General features: G+C 33.8%; 1 protein-coding gene across 7 annotated transcripts in view; it reads left to right on the top strand.

The window, feature by feature from the left end:
• NOVA1 (NOVA alternative splicing regulator 1) overlaps positions 1–24229 on the top strand; it is a 145521-nt gene that overhangs the window by 111713 nt on the left and 9579 nt on the right. For 6 of the 7 annotated variants that reach the window (XM_084520491.1, XM_084520485.1, XM_084520487.1 and 3 more), the window contains 2 exons: positions 1838–2004; positions 12798–12869. In XM_084520491.1, coding sequence (XP_084376617.1) covers positions 1838–2004; positions 12798–12869 — 239 coding nt within the window. The remainder of the gene's footprint in view (positions 1–1837; positions 2005–12797; positions 12870–24229) is intronic. The other variant, XM_084520486.1, reaches the window with a different exon arrangement.

Raw genomic sequence — 24229 nt, forward strand, 5'->3', positions numbered from 1 at the left:
AAGCTGCACTAGCACAGAGCAAAGCGGGAACACATGCGTTCTTACACATAGAACAAATACTTATTTCACATATTAGATATATTTGCCAAGTGCATAATATCTTTCCATAACCTTATAATCACAGAATCACAGAATTTCTAGGTTGGAAGAGACCTCAAGATCGAGTCCAACCTCTGACCTAACACTAACAGTCCCCACTAAACCATATCCCTAAGCTCTATATCTAAACATCTTTTGAAGACTTCCAGGGATAGTGACTCCACCACTTCCCTGGGCAGCCTGTTCCAATGTCTAACAACCCTTTCAGTAAAAAAGTTCTTCCTAACATCCAACCTAAAACTCCCTTGGTGCAACTTTAGCCCATTCCCCCTCGTCCTGTCACCAGGCACGTGGGAGAACAAACCAACCCCCACCTCTCTACAGCCTCCTTTAAGGTACCTGTAGAGAGCAATAAGGTCGCCCCTGAGCCTCCTCTTCTCCAGGCTGAACAAGCCCAGCTCCCTCAGCCGCTCCTCGTAGGACTTGTTCTCCAGGCCCCTCACCAGCTTTGTCGCCCTTCTCTGGACCCGCTCAAGCACCTCCATGTCCTTCTTGTAGCGAGGGGCCCAAAACTGAACACAGTACTTGAGGTGCGGCCTCACCAGAGCCAAGTACAGGGGGACGATCACCTCCCTAGCCCTGCTGGCCACACTGTTTCTTATACAAGCCAGGATGCTGTTGGCCTTCTTGGCCACCTGAGCACACTGCTGGCTCATATTCAGCCAACTATCAACCATCACTCCCAGGTCCTTCTCTGCCTGGCAGCTCTCCAACCACTCATCTCCCAGCCTGTAGCTCTGCTTGGGGTTATTGTATCCCAGGTGCAGGACCCAGCACTTGGCCTTGTTGAACTTCATGCAGTTGACCTCAGCCCATCGGTGCAGCCTATCCGGATCCTCCTGCAGAGCCTTCCTACCCTCAAGCAGATCGACACACGCACCTAACTTGGTGTCATCTGCAAACTTACTGAGGGTGCACTCAATGCCCTCGTCCAGATTATAAAATGGATGCTTAGAAGGTAATATTATAGATTCTAGATATCTTACATGAGTGGTGTTCAGCATTAGCTATATTAACAGAAGTTCTTGAAATGTAAGTTGTGGAGAATGAACTAGCTATTTAGTAGAGGCTTTCATGATTTCCATCTGCTAAATCAGATAAAATACAGCTCCAGGTATTTAGTAAATAGTTACTGCAAGGTTGTTTTATGATGGGAAAGTTATAAAAGACAAAGTGGGTACTCAAATATATGAATTCAGTTGGCCTTGAAAGGTCTTGCTATAATGATCTGTGGCTGTTTCAAGAAATGATCTAATAATGTCTACCCTAAATCAATGTGTTTGCAGTTCAGGTGATCATTACAAAAGTGTATTTCAAGTTCATCTATAATATAGGCTATTACGTTCATCCTTGTGTTCACTAGAAGTTCAAGGTCAAAGTCATTTAAAAGACGTATTCTGTAAAGACTTCTTAAATTTTCCTATATTTCCAATTGAACCTAATATTTTCTTCTTTTATTTTTCTAAGTTGTTATGAATGCTCTTTTATCCAGGATGAATTGGAATGTTACGTGTTTATGGGATCTACATAAATAGGAGTTATGTTTTCAGATCATCATTGTGTTATCTTTTGGAAATCTCCTCCTTTGTTATTGTGTTTATAGATTTTCTTTCACTCTTTTCACTAGTTGTTTTTTCACTCTGCTTTTGAGTGTCATCTTTATGAAATAACGTATGTAGTTCATAAGATCAGATGAATCTATTCTATTCAGGTCATTTTTTATTTTTATTTTTTGCAGGTACTACAGAGCGGGTGTGTCTGATCCAGGGAACAGTCGAAGCACTAAATGCAGTTCATGGCTTCATTGCAGAGAAGATTCGAGAAATGCCTCAAAATGTGGCCAAGACAGAGCCTGTCAGCATCCTACAGCCTCAGACCACTGTTAATCCAGACCGCATCAAACAAGTGAGTTTTTGGTTGGGAATAGAGTCACATCAGCTCCTTAAAAATAGCTTCCTTTATAAAAATTTTATAAAACTTTAAAGCTGCAAGGGGTCAACGTAACACATTCTTTCAGAAAATGTTATTTTACCCTTTAGTAATTTACTGGTCCTTATTTTTCCTTATATTTGTTCCATGTTTCTCAGCAGTTCTTTTAGTGTCTTACAAATTTCAGTGCCGTGTGCTAATGTGTTTCTTTCATAAACTCTTTTTCTTCGCTGTGTAAGGTAATAATCCACACCTAGGTTTTAGCCGAAAAGGATCGCTGAAGTTCTAACTTAAAAATATGAACCTCTTTGTAAATCTTTAGAGTTACTCAAACTCTAGAGTTACTCATGGAATTAACTGAATGTTTTCTACTTTTATGTATCTAAAATAAAACAAAAAATGTCAATTGTATTTTAGACCCTCTGATAGATACTTTAAAATCTTATGTGTAAGAATTTTGAAAATATAAATATAATTTATTTGGAATGTTTGCTATTACTCATTTGCTGTTATTTTTGGCATCTTTTTGCCTGGTTTACACTGACTTCTTTTAATATCTATAGGACATGCAAAATATATTTTCAAGGTATCATTGGTCTAGTGTTTTCTCTAGTTCATTACAATTTCCAGAACAATTTTAATTTAAAAAAATAGTTTCCTGTAAGGAGAATGTGAAATATATTGTATAGAATTTTAAATAAATGATTTTCCAGTTTATTAAGTAAGAAAAAGATTAAGAAAGAAATGAGTGAACATTAGTAAAATTTTGTCTTGTCTATTGATCCTATATAGGATATATTTTTGTTTTTCATCTGTCCTGTAAAGGACATTATCATATATAAGATACATTTGTTTGGTTCTTCAACAGTAGCAATATTCAGTGTCCTATAAAGTAATTTGATAACTGTATGCAATTACTTTACTTTGTATGTAGTGCCATATATAGAATGTTTATATGAAGATGTGATTAAACAGGACGAGTTTGAAATGAACACTCTGCTCTAGAAGGATGAAACTGTGCTTAAGCCATTGCATATGATTTTTATCAAGTACTATTATTTTTTCTGTATATGCTATAGTTTTGCATGAAAACAAAACAAAAAGCCTCTAAGTAACTTACAAGAAAATACAAAAAAGTAAACCCCTGATTTTATAGGACTAGTTTCTCAGTTATTAGGCGTGAAAATGATCGTTCCTGAGTGAGGACAGAGAGGAAAAAAAAGCTGAAGACAAGATCTGTGTTTTAAATGTCTTTCCTGCTCATAAAATTTTAGATTTTATGCCAACACTTCTTAATCTAACAGGAAATAAATGTTCTGTATTACAATGGAAAGTGTTTTTCCCCTTTGCAATGAAATGAAACTAGTTTCAAGTCACTAAGATCCTGAGAAACCAGATTACAGAGATGCTTAGTTATATGCCCTAATACTTCCTGTCTTGTTTCTCAACTTGTTTCTCAGTTGAGATAGCTTTTCCACATGGGAACTGAGGAGGAAATACTACATAAAACTTATTTGCAAAGTTGTTGGTGTGGTGTGGGTTTTCTTGGTATTTTTTTTTTTGCTTTTGTTTGCTCTTCTCATTTTTACTGGTGGTTATTTATTATTATTATTATTATTTTTATTTTAAATTCCACACTTGGAATGGTAAATTAAATGCTTGAGTGATGGATCAGTTAATAGAGCTGATACTAACGAAGTCAGTGAAGTTAAGACACAAGCTAAGTGCAATGCATTCCGTATAAAACTCTGATTTCACTCCACATTTTCTAATTTAAACATATTACCTGTACCCAGACGTGCATAATACTATGGCTGCAGATATTTGGAGATATGCATGTGTATATGCTGAGCAGTTTTAACTACAATGAATTGTTTAATTTCTATTATAATGAAGTGGCATCTATTTGTGATATTTTCCTGACGTATAAGTATTGAGTCTATAAGACTAAATTCCATTATTTTCAGCACGATGTGAAATTGTTAGCTTAGCTCTTAGATAGAGTGAATGTCCTGTGTCTTAATGAAAGATAAATTACCTCTAAGAAATTAAAAGGATAATATTTTGTAATGGGTAATCATGATCTGGTTGTTGTTATTTTTTTCTGGTGTTGTTATTTTTTCATAGCAGACAGGTCATGACTTTATGTTACCCTGATAATTCTAATAATACAAGCCATTGTGGACTTGTGGAAAATAAGCCTTATGAATTACAATTTCTTATTTTACCAAGTTTTTATATAATTTTTGCTGTCTTAGCATAGTACTCCAAACCTTTGTCACTCCAAATATTTTTTAAGTAATCTTTAGCATTAGAGGTTGAGAGTAGATCTGAAATAATCATTTTTGCCTTCATTAGGAATCCTGGATAGATTTCTGTTGATTTTCTAGCTATCTCTACCAAAAAAATGAAGGCAATGAAGGCAGTTGTCTCCCCATGAATGAAGGTGCCTGTAGTTGAGGCATTGCAATGCCACCCAAGTCTATGAGCATGCAGCTCTCATTTCTGTTTGTTGTGGGCTTCTCTACTGATACTTCCCTCAGGAAGCAGGCTAAGAAAAGACATATCTGGCTGCAGTTTCAATTAAGAAAGTCAGTAGGTAAGCTGTTTGCTGATTCGCTCAATTTTCAGAACTTTGTCTTCAGATATATAATGAGGTTGAGTCTGGCCTACCTTTTATTTTTAATAATGAAGTTGATATCCAAACATTCCGGTCTGTCTATCTTTCAGCTTTGGAAGATTCACAAGTCTGTCTGGTACATTTTGAGCTTTCTCCAGAGCATTTTTCCTGATCTCTTGATCCTGTAGACTTATAAGTAGATACCAGGTAGGTCTGTCCTCCAGGCAGGTCTGCTGAGTATTTAACTGATTACTGCTTGCATCTTTTACATAATATAGGCAATCTCTTCATAACTGCCAGCTACCTACTGTTTCTAGATACCATTCGACAGCAACCAACTGTGCACTTTTACGTACACTCAAAGAAACTGCTGTGAGGATATAACCTGCTTTTCCTGTTGTTGCACAAAGTTTTTCAGACTGTATTATAACCTGGGGGAATAGAATATGGTTTCCATAAAGTGATCAGGAGGCTGGTATGTTTTAGCTTCATAAATAGCACACAGAACTTTAAAATTCACATCTAAATGAATAGCAGCTACTGTGAACAGTGGAAAAAAGTGTATAATGTGGTCTTATCACATAACCTTCTTCAGAAAATATTGCAGCTTCTTCATATGCTGACTGAATTTTCCTTCCAGCTTTCTGGTTGTTCTGGTTGTTTCTAGTAGAAGGTATTTAGCAGCCTGCCCAGGGAGCAGATAGATATCTGCAGGTGGCCATTTCAGAAGCGAGCATTATATACAATGTTTGCTTTATATATGGATGTGTGATCTTACAGCGAACTCTGCTTTAAGCAAGGATTTCCACTGGTTGGCCTTTTGAGATCTCTTCCAACCTGAATCATTTTTCAGTTCTGTGAAATCCTTAGCTATCTCAGCATGAACAAAGATTTTGGAATTTCTTCCTTGAAAGTCTGGAATAAAAGTTTTTACATACAGAACTTCCAATAAATATTTTTTATTTCAGCTTTTTCTATAGAGGAGTAACTTCCTGTGAATCTTCAAATTATGTTCTATTCATTAATCACAGTCCCAGAGCTTGTATTAAAAATGTGCAAAACTATTTTCTTGTGGTGAAATGAACTACTTTTACTTCAGAAATGCTGATCAACAAGAAAACTTTTAGAATCATAGAATGGTTCTGTTGGAAGGACCCTTAAGGACCACCCAGTTCCAATGTCCCTGCCATGGGTAGGGACACCTCCCAACAGACCAGGTTGCTCAAAGCCCCATCCAGTCTGGCCTTGAACATTTCCAGGGATGGGGCATCCACAGCTTCTCTCGGCAGGCTATTCCAGTGCTTTACTATCCTCATGGTGAAAAATTTTTTCCTTCTATCTAATTTAAATCTGTCCTCTTTTAGTTTATTACTCCTTGCCCTATTCCTACACTCCCTGAGAAAAAGACCCTCCCCAGCGTTCCTGTAGGCCCCCTTTAGGTACTGGAAGGCTGCTTTCCCTGGAGTCTTCTCTTTTTCAGGCTGAGCAATCCCAATTTTCTCAGCCTGTCTTCATAAGAGAGCTGCTCCAGCCTGTTGATCATTCTCATGGTCTTCCTCTGGATTTGCTCTGATAGGTCCATGTCCTTCTTGTGCTGGGGACCCCAGAGCTGAACGCAGTACTTCAGGTGAGGTCTCACAAGAGCAGATTATAGGGAAAAAATCACCTCCCTTGACCTGCTGGCCGTGCTTCTTCTGATGCAGCTCAGGATGCAGTTGGCTTTCTGGGCTGCGAGTACACATTGCTGGCTCATATTGAGCTTCTTCATCAACCAGCACCCCCCAAGCCCTTCTCCTCAGGGCTGCTCTCAATCCATTCCCTGCCCTGCCTGTATTTGTGCTTGGGATTGTTCCGACCCAGGTGCAGAACCTTGCACTTGGCCATGTTGAACTTCATGATGTTTGCACAGGGCCATCTCTCTAGCCTGTCCACATCCCTCTGGATGGCATACATCCAGCATGTTGACAGCACCACACAGCTTGGTGTCATTGGCAAACCTGCTTGCGGTGCACTCAATCCTACTGTCCATGTTGCTGACAAAGATGTTAAACAGCACCAGTCCTAATAATGATTTCTGAGAAATGCCACTTATCACCAATCTCCACTTAGACATTGAGCTGTTGGCCGCAACTCTTTGAGTGTAACCATCCAGCCAGTTCCTTATCCACCGAGTGGTCCATCTGTCCAATCCATGTCTCTCCAATTTAGAGATAAGGAGATCATGTGGGAACAGTATAAAATGCTTTGCACAAGTCCAGGTGGATGATGTCAGTTGCTCCCCACCCCCAACCACCAGTGCTGTAGCTCTGTTGTAGAAGGCCACCAGACTTGTCAGGCATGATCTGCCCTTAGTGAAGCTATGTTGGCTGTCATCAATCACAACCTTATATTGGAACACTCATCCAATTTAAATAAGAGGTTTGACTTTTAAGCGTTTAATCAGAATCTGACTTTAAGAGTACAGATCAGAAACTGATGACTTAAATAGAGGATTTTTATTTTAAATATGGGATATGAGTTATTTAGACTTGAGGCTTGGAAAATGTCTCTAGCCCTTCTTAGGAGGATTCTTAAAATGCATCTCCCTCCTAGAGAATTCTTTTTTTTGTAACACTCACTTAAGGCAAAGATCTGTAACTTAGAGCAGTCTTACTAACCTGCAGAATAAGAAGAAATATCTCCTCATTTTTTCATTTGAGGAAGATGATAAATATAAGCTGTTTTGTAGATCCCATCTAGTCAATAATTTCTCATAAATTTTTCTCAGGATTGAATGCTAGTGAAGAATGGCACCAGTTACCATTCTGCAGTGAATAATAATATTGTGTTTACAGGTCATTAGGACAACCAAAAAAATAGAGGAATAAATTTTGCTATCCCATACTAGAAAGACAGTACTTCAAATTAGGTTCCACAGTAAAAGGTTAGCATTCCATAAAAATAAAACTGTTATTCTATCCCTCACGTTCCCTTGACTTACTTCTGGTGCCAGATCATATTTTCCTATTGTTTCATTTCACCAGTGCTGAATATAATCTCCATATGTGTATAAAAATGTGCTTTATAAATTCAATTAACACTCTGTAGCTGATGATTAACTCTTAATTGTATGTGCTTCAAAAGTGGAGTGAGAATAAAGGATTGCATTGGGGGAATGAACAGTAGCATTCAGCAATGCAGAAATTTTCAGAAGTGTTCTAATTCTTAAGAAAATTCTGAAATGATCTTGGGCCTTCTAAGATGTTGAAATTTTGATGGTATTTTTCCAAATCCCAAAGTAGCCCAGAATCAAAAGATGATGTTTTCTTTCCTTCAGGGTTTTGTGATCCGTATCTTTTTATGTATTTCGTTACCTATGTCTGGTTACTTACTTGAGTTTTCTGGTATTTCTACCTAACACCACCATATTTTGCAGTAGTTCTGTGTTACTGTGACAAGTTTTGAGGAAAGAAGGCCCTGATTTTCTTTGTCCATTTTATTGTAATCTTCATTGTAAATCACTCCATCCAGAGTTGCTCTGATGATCCAAATGGCACCCGCTGTTTTGCTTTATGCTCATTACCCCTTACTGTACCAAGGCAAAACATAAGATAATCCTTCTTTTGCATCATACTTATTACAGCTTGTTTCCTGTTTCAAAGACAAGTCCCCAAGAGTTTATAAACACACACAAACTATCTCTATAAATACCTATAAACAAGCTTCCATTTGCATATGCTAACTTTCTTTTTGCCTTGCCCTGTGCCCTAGGTATTCTTTTACACAAAAGCAAAACCAAATGCAAAGAGCGTGAAATATCAATCAATGTATTTTATTTGTTCTTTATGAATGACTGTGTTTATGTAGTCATTGCTAAGATGAGAATCATTTGCCAGAGCTGTAGGTTAAAAGAGTTCATAGCAGATGAAAAATAAAATTTGATATGTTTAGCAAAGCAAATGGTCATAAGGTTTATGTCTGGTGCTACAGAAAGGCTAGTAAGTCAGTCTCTTATGTTGTTCAACATAACTGGAACTTGGAGAGCTCTCTCTTATTTTAGCTACAGTAGGTATTCAACTATTTAATAGTATTCAAAAAAGATACCATCTTTTCTTAAAGTGTATTAAAATATTGGCTTAAGCAACTTAGCATTGTCATCAAATTAAATTGTTATTTAAAAACATGAATATTAATATGCAAGTCTAAAACTCTTAGATTAGTATTAATAATATAATACGGGTAATGTTATCACTAAAATTTCCTTTGTTTGGAAGCCCTGTAGTGGGAAACTAGAAAGTGGTAAGCTGTAAATACAGCTTCATTTTCACATTTAAATGTTTCTTCCCCATATGCTTTCATGTCTCTAACCCTGTTTCTAAATGGTACTTTATTTTATGCCTTTCCTTTCTACCCATCTATGTATTATATATACTATTAGATGCTGAGAATTAAATTAATAGTCTCAGTATAATATTTATCATCTAGCTTGTAAGTATTTTCTGTGTGTGTTTATTACATGTGTATGTATATATAAGGATGTAACTTCTGTCATTTATACATTACTCTTAGGTAATTTACAAAGTCGTAGGAAAGAGGTCTCAGAAGACCTTTGGGAACACTTTGCAGATGGAGTATGTATTCTGTACTGTTGTGGTACAGCTGTATCTTCATTCTGCCACTTGAAAATATGAAGCATGCAGGTATCATGCTTTGGCCATCTTTCTGCACCCTTTAGTATGTTGTGCAGCCTGAGAGCTGTCTCACACAGTTGTACAATACAAGGAAGTATATTCTTGGACTTAAAAAAAAAAAAAAAAAAATAATAATAATAATAATAATAAAAAAAAATAAAAAAATACTGTAACGCAAACATGACCCAAACAAATTTGTTTTGAATAAGCTCCTTTTTGATTACTTAAAATCTGTTTTCTCAAATGTCTACTCTAGAGGCTTAAGATGGGGGTAGGGGGTGGAGAAACAAACCCCAACGAAACATAAAACACTATCATACCAGTAATTATTGTCTTACATTCATTTGCTCATAACTTATAGGAAGGAAAATATTTGAGAAAACAGATAAGGCCAATTTCACATCGGCTTCATGATGAAGTTTAAAACAACAACAACAACAAAAAACAATAGGGAAAAAAAAAAGACGTGAGTTGTAAAAGTGGTATATAGTGGGAATTATGACTAATCTGACAGCTAGTCAAGATGTAATTTCAGGAGAGCTTCAATTACAGTATAAATGTTTCAGTCTCAAAAAATGAAACTCTGTAATATAAACAAAATGTAAAATGTATAAAAAAATGTAAATCATCTTATGATTTCTAATCACCTTATACATCTAATTCCCAGAAGCCTAATAGTTACTAAATTCAAGTCCTTCCCTAATGCAAAAATGGTTGCCAAAATTAAAAAATATATATATTCTACATTGCTTAATAAATCAGGGTTATTGAGCTCTGCCTTTTTTTTTTTTTAAGAAGTAATTTGCCTAAAAGTTCTTGCAAAGCAATTCAGGATGGATCAATAAATTATGTATTAACCAATGGAAATTAAAATCAAAATCGAAATGCCTGTGTTTGTTTTTGAGAAAATACATTTTGTTACTTTAATATTGAAGAAATAAATAGGTTACTTGTATTTAATGTGTCTCCAAAATTGTACAGAAGCATGAAAAAGGATGAAATGCTATCAGTCCTTATATATGTACATATATTTCAGAATATAAATATATGTATAATTAGTGAAGTCAGGAAACAGATTAAGCATTGAACACAATTTATCACACAGCCTGGTATAGAAAATAACAATAATAATTGATATTATTTTCAGTATTTTGTCACTGGTATGTATATTTGGAAAGAAATATGTATGCCCATACCTGAGTCTTGTTTGTTAGTACCTCTGTTTCACTTTTTAATGTTTTTCTTTCTTTTTCCATTGTATTTTTGACAAGCTTTTGTTAAAATGAAATAGTGAAAAACTTCTACTTAATGGATGTTACAGAACAATCACCTGAAATGAGTATTGGCACTCCTTTTTCATTGCAGCCATACTTTTTTGTGCTTTAGGAAGATTGATATTAAGTGAAAACAGAGATGCTTCCAGTTTCTTATAGTACTTGTGTTATCAGTGATTAGGTCATTATTCAGTGTTGAAATGTTCTACATATTTTCACATAATTCCAGTAGTAATTTAGTAACACCAGTGAGGAAAATTCATTTTAACAGCCTATTTTCTCCTTGAATTAGCATAGTATACCACAACAGTGGTATACTGTATGAATACTATATGCATCACCAGCAATAGGTGGTGATTACACAAACAGTTAGATGTCTGAAATATTTTAGTCAAAGTGTATTTTTTCCTCACCCCCGTTAGTTTAAGCTTAAACAATGAAAATCAATTCATTTCAGTTTCAGACCTGGATAAAAGATGACCCCATCAAAACCAGAATTTTATTTCTATAATTGAATATTGCTAGTGCTGTACTATCATTGGTTCTGAAGCTTAATAATAATTATTATTATATCAAATACAATTTGCAAATTGACCCGTTCTCTGTACAGAAAGAGATGGGAGAATCTTTTACCATTGTCCTGATTTTCCCAGTTTATACAATCTACTGACCAACAACATTTTGCCAAGCTGCATATTTTGTTTATAGTGCCCTACATGGTAGTATCTTTTACTTAAGCCTCTTGAAAGTGTCTTGAATTGATACCTAAGCTGCATTTATTTTATTTTTATTTTTATTGTCTTATGTTGTGAGCTGCAAGCTGGCAACACAAAGTAAGGATTTGTTTTGTCAGATTTTTTTTCTGTTTTGGCTGCTTGATTATGTACCAACTATGAAAATATGGTTCTTCATATGGCTTAACATACAGATCAAATATTTGTGTGTGCATATGTACAAGCCTATACTTTGCTAATACACGTAACTTTATGCATTCACAGTGTCCCAACTTTTCATATGCATTAAGGGTGTTAGTGCAAAATTGTATATACCTTTTTTATGAGGGACAATCAATGATTGTAAGTAACAGAACTGCTGAAAATGTGAAATTTTGCTTTTTATTTCTAAATAGTTTGGGTTAGTAATTATTTGTCCATATGAAACATCACTTTGTATAGCATTTCAACGTTTTATTTCTTAAAGTAAAAGTAGTGTAATTTTGGATACTTTTTATTATTAACGTATTACAAAAATGTCAAAACTACATGCTTTGAATAAGTATTGTATGTTATGTTTGGGAAATGGGAATTTGACTTTTTCACTACATTTATAAAAAGAAAATAATTATTTTGTCAGCTTTCTAATACTTTAAAAAGAGATGTGTATATAAAAGTTTTAAACAGAGCAGTGCTTTTTTAATATGTTAATGTTATGTATATTATTTAGAAAACATTATCAATAAATATGACTCTTAATTCTTTTTTGTGTTTATTTTGAACACAGGCTGATGATACATTATTAACCTTTGCTCAATTAACGGATCATTAACACTAATAATAAATATATTGTAGCAATTTGTTATGAAGGTATTAGTTGCATGTTCATCCATCATGAGATTGATGTTTACATTTTTTCACATGCCTCTCAATTAAAAAAAAATATTAATATTTTAGCAGTTAGTAAATTGCTGAAAGCTCCTTAGCTTCATATAATTGCTTTAAGGTATGGAACACAGTTTGCTGGCTATAGTCCGTGCTATAGAATGGTGCATTATAAACTGCAAAAGTAAATTTCACTAATTTCTTTCAAGCATTGGCCCTGTTTGCTTGTAGATTGATAACTGTTTTTAGTGTGCTCATTGAACTTGCTGGAATTTGTGTTTACTATAGTCTTCATTTTCCCCAATAGAAGGAGAGAGGAAAGAATATTCCTCATGTGGTCAGCATATTTTTTATGTGAGTTCACCATCTTGATTTCAAGTCATGAATTTGTTTTTACATGCATAAGCATGCATATTTACATGCATTATTTATCCAATTGACTTTAAATTCCATTAAGTTCCAATGAGTAGGAGAAAGATTTTGTCTTAGGCATTTTTTATTTATTTTAATTTTGTAGTTATGTTACTTTTGTTGGTTTATTTATTTTTTAACTGTTCAGTCTAAGGCTTGTAAAGGTTGATTTGCTCCTGAACTGCTTTGTTCCCAGACATTGCCATCTTCCCCAACTACCACCAAGTCCTCTCCATCTGATCCCATGACCACCTCCAGAGCCAATCAGGTACAGTATCATCCTACCATCTACACCATACTTTTCACGGGTGACAGCTTGCAAACTGGAGAAAAAGATATGGTGGGTTAAGGATTTATTCGTCATTCACATATGTACACCCATAACCATAGATATCTGACTCTTATTAGAATTTGTTAAATTAAATCTTTTTTCTTTAATTTGTTTTGTTGTCCTTAATATCTCAGATGAAAGCAAAATATCTTGTAGAATAGTTTTTTTGTTTGTTTGTTTGTTTGTTAAATTTGATTAATAAATAGTAAGGATACATACTGGTGTGTCTGTGGATAGAGTACATCTTGGTATATGTATATTTATGTATATATGCACACACGTTTTTACTTCCTGAATCGTTTATAAATAACCATTAAAACCATTAGATGGCTATCAACCAGGCAATGGCAAACAGACTTTTTATTTACTTGTTTATTTCAGGAATTTTCAACTGTTTGTGGACAGTAACACAGGGACATTATTTAAATAGTATATGTAATAAATCTTAAACGAAAATTTCTTGGTGGAGAATGAAGTAAAATTAAGTCACTTTAAGGCATTTCAAACATAACTAATTTTAATTAACATATAGTTTTTAAAAGCATAAACTGTGCTTTTAGCACTATTTTAATTACACTAATTTGTTTCTCTTTTAACTGGAAAAAAACAGTTCATTATGTCCACAAATTGTCATGGTGTGTATCTTTTTTTGTTTTATGAGAACTGTTAAAGTTGTTTTATTCCATGCTTTTTGGAACTGATTCTTGTTTAAGAGATACCATGTTCTATTTATTTTAATGTGCTGTTTAACTTAACGTACTTTGTGTTCAAATAATGTAAGTATTCAGCATGTGCTAACAGTTTTTAACACACATTCTGTTTTAAGTTAACTGAGTGCTTCTCTCAGACCTTGCACAAAACAGATCAAGTGCCAGAAAAGTTTTCTTCAAATCAAGCTAATTTCCTCTTAAAGTTCACATCGATATTAATTACTGGCCCTGTGATATTTTGTGAACTGCTTACAACTTGTTGCCTGTATGAACAAATAATTTCATGTACAACGGGACACAAGCATATTAAAGCAATATGATCAAGCATTTTTGATCAACACTTGACCAACTGTTGAAAGGGACATCTAATACTGAAAGTAATGAAATTTAGAGAGAAATTGTACAGATAAAAGAAATATAAGAAAACCGTTTTGATATCCCTCACTTCAATTTGAAAGCCTTCTTCATCAACCTGCTTCCATTTCAGCACCAGTTGTTTGACTTCATCATCATTAAATGACAAAGATCAACTCTTTGCCAACAGCTAGTGATATGAACACTCTCCTAAGCCTTTTTCCTCTCCTTCTTAATTTTAGTGTTTTGTGTATTTTAATTAAGTTTTGAAAATATTGAACATATAGCTCTTTTTAAAGTGTTTTTTTGTTTGTTTGTTTGTTTTTAACTTTTTTTAATATAACTATAATCCTGATGATCATTAGTGAGAGGAAAAGGAAGAGGTGCTTTTATTTAACAGGAAATACTTATTGGGCATGCTGTTTAATTAGCAGCATGAAGAAGAAATATCTACTTAGCATCTGTTCTATGAATTTCAAATCGTCAAAAATACAATGTAGCTTATTGACGTTAAATGTATTTTTTATTAACTAAAAACTTTAATTTTTATAGCAAGTTGTTTTAAGAGATCTTTTTCAAGCAATATAACTGAGTATCCAAAGAGAAAAGTGTATATACTTTGTGTCCTATCTGTATCCCACATTCATGCATTATATTCTTAAACTGTATTCAGCTCTGTTTTTATACAAATAATCAAGACCTCTTCTGAGTGCTGTAAAAATTTTATAAATGAAGAACAATAAGTGACTTTTGGAACTGTATTTGTCATTAACCCTTGAAATCCTTACTGGTTTGCAATCATTTTATCCCTTCTAGCATTTCCTAGTGATTTCTAACCATTTCAGCAGGAAGAACAAAGCACATGATAAGACAGTTAAGGATTTTCAGTTCATTCTAGTGATAAGTGACATAGCTGGCAATTGTTTCTCATCTGTATTAGTGACTAGTATTCAGCACCAAGTATCTATCTGCACTGTAGCTGTCACATGAAAATGGGTTCCAACATGGTAATCTCAAACTTGTCAGTAGTCATGTAAGTCAAATTATTATTTGAGAGAGTAGTATTAGAGAATGAAACAAATGTGTTTTGATATATGACTAGGTAGGATTCTTAATAGAAAATAACTGTTCACAAAATATCATAAAATGAAGCTTTCCTGACTGGATGGAAGTCAGGAAATTTAGTGTTAAGGTGGAAGATACATTCACAATGCACCCTGCTGTATAGCATATAGTAGGACATCAGACTTAACATAATTTCATGTTTTTTGTATAGTGTTTCAGTCATGACAGACCACATTTTATATTAAAGATTTGCAGTGTGATTAAGCAACATTTAAACATTGCTTAACGCTGAGAGAAATTGGTTGCTGTTGGAGTGAGATTTTTAAACTGAGTTGTAAGATTCCCTGTGAGTCACTGCAATTACAGATCTGTTACGGATGTGTGTAGGTGAGCTTACCTGATGATATGATCTTTCCCACTGTACTAGCATGTCATTTAATTGTGTTTTCCTGACAGGGCTACTAGCATAGTGGACAGAAAAATTTCTAGGCACAGATTTTACCACAACAGGAAAATAGTTCTGCCAACAAAAGTCAAGAGGAAGCTAGGCAGGAAATCTGGCTTGTATTATGTCTTCCTTTTAATGACTTGCTTTGACTCCATCCAGATGAGATCATAACTATATTTTCAGGCAATTACAACTTTGGTTGAATTGTTGTTTTTTTGAAATATCCAGTGGTAGTGAAACTGTTCATTTTAATCGTTCTCAAGAAGTAAATAGTAGTCTCTAAAATGTTTTTTGTAGTGGAGAGAAACAGTCATGTTGCACTATACTGAATTCCCATGAATGCAAGAAAAACCTACACACGGGGAGTGCTTTTTTGTTATTTCTTTGCTCCAGGAAAATATACATCAGTTAGTATTGTTGGAAATGTCTTATTTTTGCAGTAAACTTCTTTACGCTTTTGTCCACAATACAAATTCATACAGTGGAAACTTTCAGTAAGGAATAAAGAACCAAAGATTGGGAAAAAAAAAAAAAAAAAAAAAAAAAAAAAAAAAAAAAAAAAAAAAAAGGACACTTGGAATGCATTTCAAATTCAGTGCCTATCACTGAAAAGAACAACTTAATCTTCCTGTCCTTTTAGACTGAGAGCTTTATTGTCGCTCTCTCATGAACTTTGTCAGCTTTGTTTATAGCAGAATACTGACATATAACTACAGTGGTAAATCTGTTCTTTACATTTATTTGCCAGAAGGAGGGAATCAATTTTACTTTTCCACAATACACTTCAGGTGGCAATTTCTTTTCAAAAGTAATGATAAGCATCATATACAACGTGTTTGTTTTTCCTCTGTGGTTTGGAAATGTACAAGCGTTAATACTTATTTTAACAGATAAGTGAGAGTACATAGACAAGCATTTCTATAATTAACTGTTTGCATATCATTTTCTTTTGTTTACATGCTTGTTCTTCCTTCTTATCTACATCTTGTACTGTTACAACTTATTTTAGAGGGGAAAAAAGTGATATAAGGTTTAACTTTGTATTTCTCCTTCGTCTATTCGATGTACATCTGTAAATGCAATTGCAATCCTGTGCATGTTTTCTTCTGCACCCTTTTTCCATGAGACTGATATTGCTGCTGATCTTAATTACTGGCTTTAAAATAATAAAAAATCCAAAACACACATTCCTGCTGAAAAGTGTGTAAGGAAAAGTCATCACTCTAGGTAGGGGTCTTCTTCTGCCTTATAATTTATATAGGTTTAAGCTTATTACTGAGCTTATCACAGACTTTATCATTAACTTACTATATAAACTTTATATTTACTTTTTCTAAAGCACTATTTTGTCCTCTGCCATTTATGTTCTAACAATTATACCCTATATTTTCCTGCTTTGTTGTTACACCTGAAGCTATTTTATCATTTTGTACAATGTAATACAATTTTTTTTGGAGTGCTAATTGTTGGTGGGACTGCCCATTCAGTCCTCAAGGTTTACAAGTTTTTTGAGCTTATCTATGTCATCTGCTTGCTGCAGTATCTGTAATAAATATTTTCAATCCTATTTATGTGATGGGACCAAGCCAATTTTCTTGGTACTGCCTGTACATAGCAGGTAAAGTACACACGTTTTTTAGATCTCATGAACTTACCTCACTTAGTATTTTATTTGTTGTAGGAGGTCAAAGAAGAACTAGGAAAGAAAGCATTGGTTTAGTTTTCTGTTAGCTTTAGGACACGGACTTGGAAAATTTGTACAATACCAAACTTCAAACAAAGTTTTTGACAGCATACAAATCTTGAAGCACAAATAAATAATTTTAAGGATGATTCCAGGATACTAGATAGCCTCTGTTCACCTATGAGAATTTGATGTGAGGATTATTTAAGATATACTGTCTCTGATATTTTAACTTCAATATTCATCTAATTTGAATTCCCTGATTTTTATGTCATTTCTTATAGTGGTATTGAGAAAATTCTATTTTCTTTTTAGGTCTGTCACAGATTATGGATGTGTATCTTTAAAAAGATTAGTAAGTTGTAAATCCAAGTTTCCAGTATACAAACTCCAAATTTATCCTTAGTATCCTACTTTTCCAAGTTAATGCACACATAATTACACATATGTAATGTAGAAATAAAAATGTGATGTATATATATACAGCCATATATAACATCTGTGCTTCACCACCTTGGTGTAAGTCATTTTTTTTTCCATGTGGATATCAGACATCAACTGATTATCTAGTGAAATTGTACATGTACAAGTTATCTATATTCAAGTGATGCTTGTGCCTTGGATTTGCAATGCTTAACTGAATCTCAAAAGTTCTTAATTTCTTTTGGTTTTAATGTCTTATTTATAAATAGTTATACTTTAATGATATTTGGCTCCACAGATTCTCATTGAGGGAGAAATGTAAGACAGAGCATGGATGTATGGACACAATATGTTTCGCAGATATGCAATTTGATAACAAATATATTTATTTAACAAATATAAGTCTCCCCAGTGAACCAAACTTAATGTCATCTAAATCAAGGATCTTTGTTTCACAAGAAGGATGCAATTGTACATTCTATTGTCTCTTACAATTGCAGCTTTTGTTGATAAGCTAGGTCGACTTTCATAACTGGTTTATCTTAGCACCAATCAAACTTTGTTTCTGTTTACTCAAAAAATTGCTAATTTCATTCATTACTTCTACCAGTAAGTAGAAGTAAGTACCATAGTACTTACAAGAAGAAGTACCATTACTTACTTACAGTGCTCTTTTCCTTTCTTTTTTTTTTTTTTTTTTTTTTTTTGTTCCAATAGTTGTCACCACGGGCTGGTGCCATTTTTGGTTAAAAATGTGTAATTCCAAGTATATGAAAAGGTTTAAAAAAAAAAAAAAAAAAAAGTTATGCATGTACTTAGGCATGGATTTAGTGCTGTGAATGTTAAGTTCTAAGCCAGCCACTTAGCTTTAGGTATCGATATATTTTCCTAAACCAGCAGCACCTTGTTCTGTTCTGATTCTTGTCATCTTGTCAGAGACAGTGTCAGCCTCTGAGAGGAAAGATTTGTAGTGGCTTTTCAGAAGAGCATATTAGCAGTAGAAGACTATGTAGTGCTGTAGTAGTGCTTATTAAATTTGGAGGTATCCACTCATTAGTGAAACTATGTTCTTTTTGTTGTAAAATATTCTGGTAATTACTATTTCTTTGACCTAGAGAGATATGGCTATTTAAATGTTTTATCTTTAACTGTCCTTTACTTCCCATTTGAAAACAATTCTCAAATGACATCTGTGAGATTGTCTTACTTAGATATTCATTGAGTAGTTCTTGCTATACAAAATTATTTTGCAATAGTTAGGCAACATTCAATACAGAAAGGATCAAGCTGCTGGTTGTCTTTTGCAAAGCTATGAGTGCAGTAAAGTAGCCAGTGAAATTAATGGGGTCTAGCCCTTGATACCACTAAGAAGTGTTCATCTAGATAGGACAGATGCATTTTGCATGAGCTGAATTTCTTGGTATTTTTCAGCACACTTACAGTGAAAACCAATGAAGATAGACAGAACAATCTGTAGGTCAGAACATAGAGATGCTCCTTTTTTCACATTAATGGGATGACCACAAGGACATTAATTCATGTCTCCCCTTCCTTCTTGACAACTGAGAACAGAATAATTTTCCCAGGATTTTAATTACAAATAATGTAGAAAGAGGGATTTTAGGGTTTATTATTATTTTATGTTAAGGCCCAGAAAAGCTCCAAGGTGTTCACTTAGACATGGTACATTCATTTTCTATGGCTTTACATAGGTTGCTGTTTGCAACATTTGCTGCAGTTACAGATGCAGCAAAAATTTGATCATTCTACCATGTTTACTTCATAGGCATTTCTATCATGTTTACTTCATAGGTATTGGTTGGTGATACTATAAGATTTATCTTTCACCTTACCTACATTTTGTGATCTGTGAGTAAAAAGCATATCCAAACAGGTGCAAGGTTAGGTCAGGATACACCATTAAAATGCTGTTGTCTTTTCTCATCTCTCTATGTGTAGAGATATAGACTGAATAGAAAAGATCTTAATATGATAGAAAAGATATGAATAAATATCCTAAATATAGATATATATGGAAGACATATATCTATAGATATATATTCTTAAACATTTTTGAGGGCAGGAATTTGAGGTCAAATAAAATGTTGGAAATCCTCTTGAAATAATTCTGTAACAAAGTGTTCTTTTCTTCCAAGATTTTGTAATGTAGAAGGCTTTCATTTGTTTTTGTGCATGAGCACGCTAATGTGTGACATTATTGCAGCTGTGAGATTCTAAGACATGACAGGGAGAGGGATGGTTTTATTCATTCTATGTGTATAGAGTAGCAATGTTGTGCATTCCTTCTATATGGACTAATTTGCTTTTTATTTTTTTTTCTTATTGTTTCTTAAAAACAGCTGAATTGTGAACAAATGATTTAAAGAGGCGCTGCTGAATATGTGGCTTCTGTGCTCTCTTGTCTGCTGGAGCTGTTAGCTAGATACTGAATGTGATAGGACTTCTCCATAAAAGCTACCAAGTATTATGGAATATATAGAAGTATGTATAGTATATAAATACAAATATATTTGGAAAAGTTTATTAGCCATTTTCAAGTGATTAGGGATTTATTTTGTGTATTTACATTTTATTTTTTTGCATCAAATCTTTTCTTGGCAAATTTTATTTTTTTGCATCAAATGTTATGTCAGTGGGTATATGATGAACAAGTATTTTCCTTTTTTTTTTTTTTTTTTATGATGTGCATAGCTAGATTTTAATTAAAGATAGTTAAATCCTTTTAAAAAATACTCAGTTCTACCATCTTGTCATATCTCAAGGAAAAATGTTTACTAAGTCTCATAAGGAATTGATGAGAAAATTTGTATTTGCATGGCTCTTTGGAAAACATGTTGTTTTACCATTCAATATCTATACCTGGCAAGATACCTTCCATTCTTGTTTTTCAAGTTGAAATAGTTTACATGAAGGAGTTTGACAAGAACGGCTAAGTTTTTACACAGAGGAATTACACCGCTGATCAGTGATTCAGAAATTCTTCATTATGTTATTAAGGACACATTCAACAACAACAACAAAAATGACGTGGACATGCAGTCATAATTCAGAATTCACCAAGACTATCATAACTTTTAAAAACAAGTACCCGAATTCATGTTTTTTTTTATATGATTTAAATAAGTGGTTTGGCTATTCGGTTTTCTGAATGTGCAAGCATACCTTTTTGGTTATGATGCCTAAATAATCATCCAGGATTCTTTACAAATCCATCTTTTCAATACTTGAAATGATTCTGCTGTAGCATACTATTTCTATACCTTTGAAAAGAGAGGTCTCCTGCAGATGGTATAGTGTTGAGAAGTTAAATTTTCTGTATTGTCAAATGTCCTTAATGAATGTGTTACATATTTTGTGATCATCAACTTTGCCAAAGATGGCCTGCTGTCACTGAAATAATTCAGCAGTGTTTGCACCTTCTCACTCTACTAAATGCTATGGATAGACTCATTTGAAATGCAGCTTTTCAGATTTTGACCATTCTTATCTGGAATGCGACTTTCATTTTAAATTTGGATTTAAGTCCTACGTTAATTTGGGAATTTGGCCAGAGATGCAAGAGAGTGAATTTTTAAATGTATTTCTAAGATCTTGTTGGATCCTGTTTTCAGCTTTTTCATGCTTTTGAGTTTCAGATAGCTTCAGTGAAATGTGCCATAGGCAATGGCAATGTGGCTATGTGCCGTTGTACGTTCCTACTGGTTGTCCTTACCTCAGACTTGAATTAAGTGGGATAACTAAACTGTGTAATTTTGTTTGCCTTTTTTTTATTTTATTTTTTTAAAGCATATTGTGTATTTTATCTGTGTTTATCAAAGCTCATAATGAAACTTGAGTCACTTTTAGTTATAATCACAGAATGGCTAGGGTTGGAAGGAACCTTAAAGATCATCTGGTTCCAAACCCTCTGCCATGGGCAGGGATGCCCCCCACTAGATCAGGTTGCCTAGGGCCTCATCCAACCTGGACTTGAATAGTGGGTACCCATGAGGTTCTCTCATGTTTAATCTTTCATATTTATTGTGAACAATTCTGTTTTAGCTAAGGACATACACTTAGGCTTGTCTTGGACTTGCAGTTTGCAACCATAAAAATTGGTTAGCCTTAATCTGTTTGAAATCAATGGGAAATGAGTTCCTGTCTGTGCATATAGGTCATCAAACTTAACTCCACGATTTGCTATTAAGAGCGTATCAGATCTCCTGTATGTTTCAAGCACGGGAATTCTTCTAGTAACTGCTTTCATAAAGTGTAAGATGTCCAGTTAAAATACAGTATATCACTTATAACAAGTATATAGCTATTCTGGTTCTGAGGAGTGCATGTGAAGCTAATGCTTCACATTAGCTTTTACACAGCCTTTTAGGGATTTTCTTGAGAAGTGTAGAAATGTCCTTGTAGTTTATGTACTTACCTTTTGTCTAATGACTTTTCAGGAAAGCAGCCAGTTCACAATGCTTCTTTGGACAATGAGCAAATTAGCTCATTGGAGGAACCAGAGTAACATCTATAGTTTTTGTGAATGGGAAAGTTTAAAAATAAATAAATAAAAGATACACTGCCTGTGCCCCAAATAGAGTCAGGAATATCAATTCCTTTTGGAATTCCTTTTTTATGAATTTTTAAGTTAGATCCTGTCTAATGCAAAACAATGGGAGTTTTCTCAATGCCATCACAGGCACATAATTGTTTTTAAAAGAATGTACATTATCTACTTTTTTTAGATTAATTTGTATTGAGAAGTGTCTTTTCGGCAATTTCAGTAATGATATTAAATTGTAATTGTAATTGGTGTAATTTGTAACTGGTATCTTGCAGTCAAAACTATCCCAGTTTACTGTACTCAACAGTAAATGTTCATTATTTTATGAAACCCATCCTTGTGTATATGGCATGTTGGCAGGTGTTCACAACATACCACGCAACAAATAGGAGAGGAAAAAAAAATCACAGGAAGATTTTATGTAGGGGGGGAAATATATTTTACTTTAGCTAGAGAATAAAGTTAACATTCTGCTGTCACTGAAAGCATCAGTCAGACTTTACTGGCCAGTGGAGATAGTATTGCTGCTTTTTGTCTTATTAAAAGATGTTTCATCTGAACAATGAATGGCATAGTCAATATAGATGTCTGCTTTTCTGTGTATACTACATACTCTGCAATTGACTGAAAGTCTATAATTTTTTTTACTCTTACATAATTCAGCATGTAACCATCTCATTTTTCTTTTTTAATTATAAAAATATGAAAAGTATAAATGAAGCTACTCAAAATACATTATGCTTCCCTGCAAAAGTAATTTGAATCTCATGAAACATTAATGCATGAAATATGGAGAGTTGTTTTTGTGCTATACTGAAACAAACTTAGAAAAGTTTCTTCTCTATGTTATTAAAACTATGTATTATAGAGAAGTCATGGAGGATGCAGTGTCATATGTTCACATACTTTTGAACTGTGGTTTTGTGAGGTATAAGAAACTAGTCATAGACTAGTGTATGCATATGTATGTGTAATTTTAAAATAATAGTTTATACAAAACTAGATAATCTCATAGAATTGACCACCTGTATAAATAACTTCATTTTAATATTTATTCTCTCTCTGTACACAACTTGCATGTGCACATATCTATTAAAAAGTGCTTTTGAGAGAAGGTAACCTTTCCATTTATGTTTCAGAGCTTACAATATGCACATTAATGAGAGAATGACAACTAAAGCAGAGACCAGAGAATTTTGTTTGTTTAAACGTGATTTGCTAGTTCCTTGCTGTGAGAAGTTTGCATTCCAAATTAGTTAAAATATTTATGTGGGCAGAAGCATAATTAACTAGAAGTGGGAGATACTTTTTTGTTTCCCACAAAGAATCAAGATTTAGTATAAAAACACTAATTGAAAAATGTTCCAGATTTAAGCTAAAGCAGCAAAGTTTTGCAGAATATATAAATGTAATACTCTTTCCTTCCACTAGTAAATGTTTGTTTCCAAGGTTTTAGACCTCTTGATTTTAGGTGTAAATAATTCTGAATGTTTGAAATGAAACTAGAATTGTATTATATGATAGTTACTAAAACTAAAATGAAACAATACCCTTGAGCAATGGATCTTCAGGTGAAAGGAGGTCTGAGAAATGGAACAAAATAAACACTGGTGATTAACAGTAGAGGGAGAATAAGACAGCCAAATTCCTGCTGAAATTTAGGGACAGATATAAGTAAAAATTTTAGATGATGTGTTTGCCTTGTTATTCTAACTTACGTTTTTAGTAATCTAGTGTGCCTCTAACTTTAGAAGGACCTCTATTGCTTGGAACAGATTATTTTTTTTTAAAGGGTTAATTTGTCTTCCAAGTTGTTACTTGGAAGAAACACTAGTTTTGAAGGTAGGAATACCACATAGAACATAAAGAAATGAGACTCATCTTGCAATAAGAGAAAATCTCAGGAATACAAACATTACAGGAAAAAAAGATGTGCATTGTACTCAGGAACAAAATAGAATCAAATCTCTTCCTATAATCCAATTACACTTGTTCACAGAATATTTCAATTCTATTGAAAAATACGGAGAATTGGAATGAAAGTTGCAG

This window comes from Aythya ferina, assembly GCF_964211825.1.
Source record: "Aythya ferina genome assembly, chromosome: 5".
In the NCBI taxonomy this organism is placed as follows: Eukaryota; Metazoa; Chordata; class Aves; order Anseriformes; family Anatidae; genus Aythya; species Aythya ferina.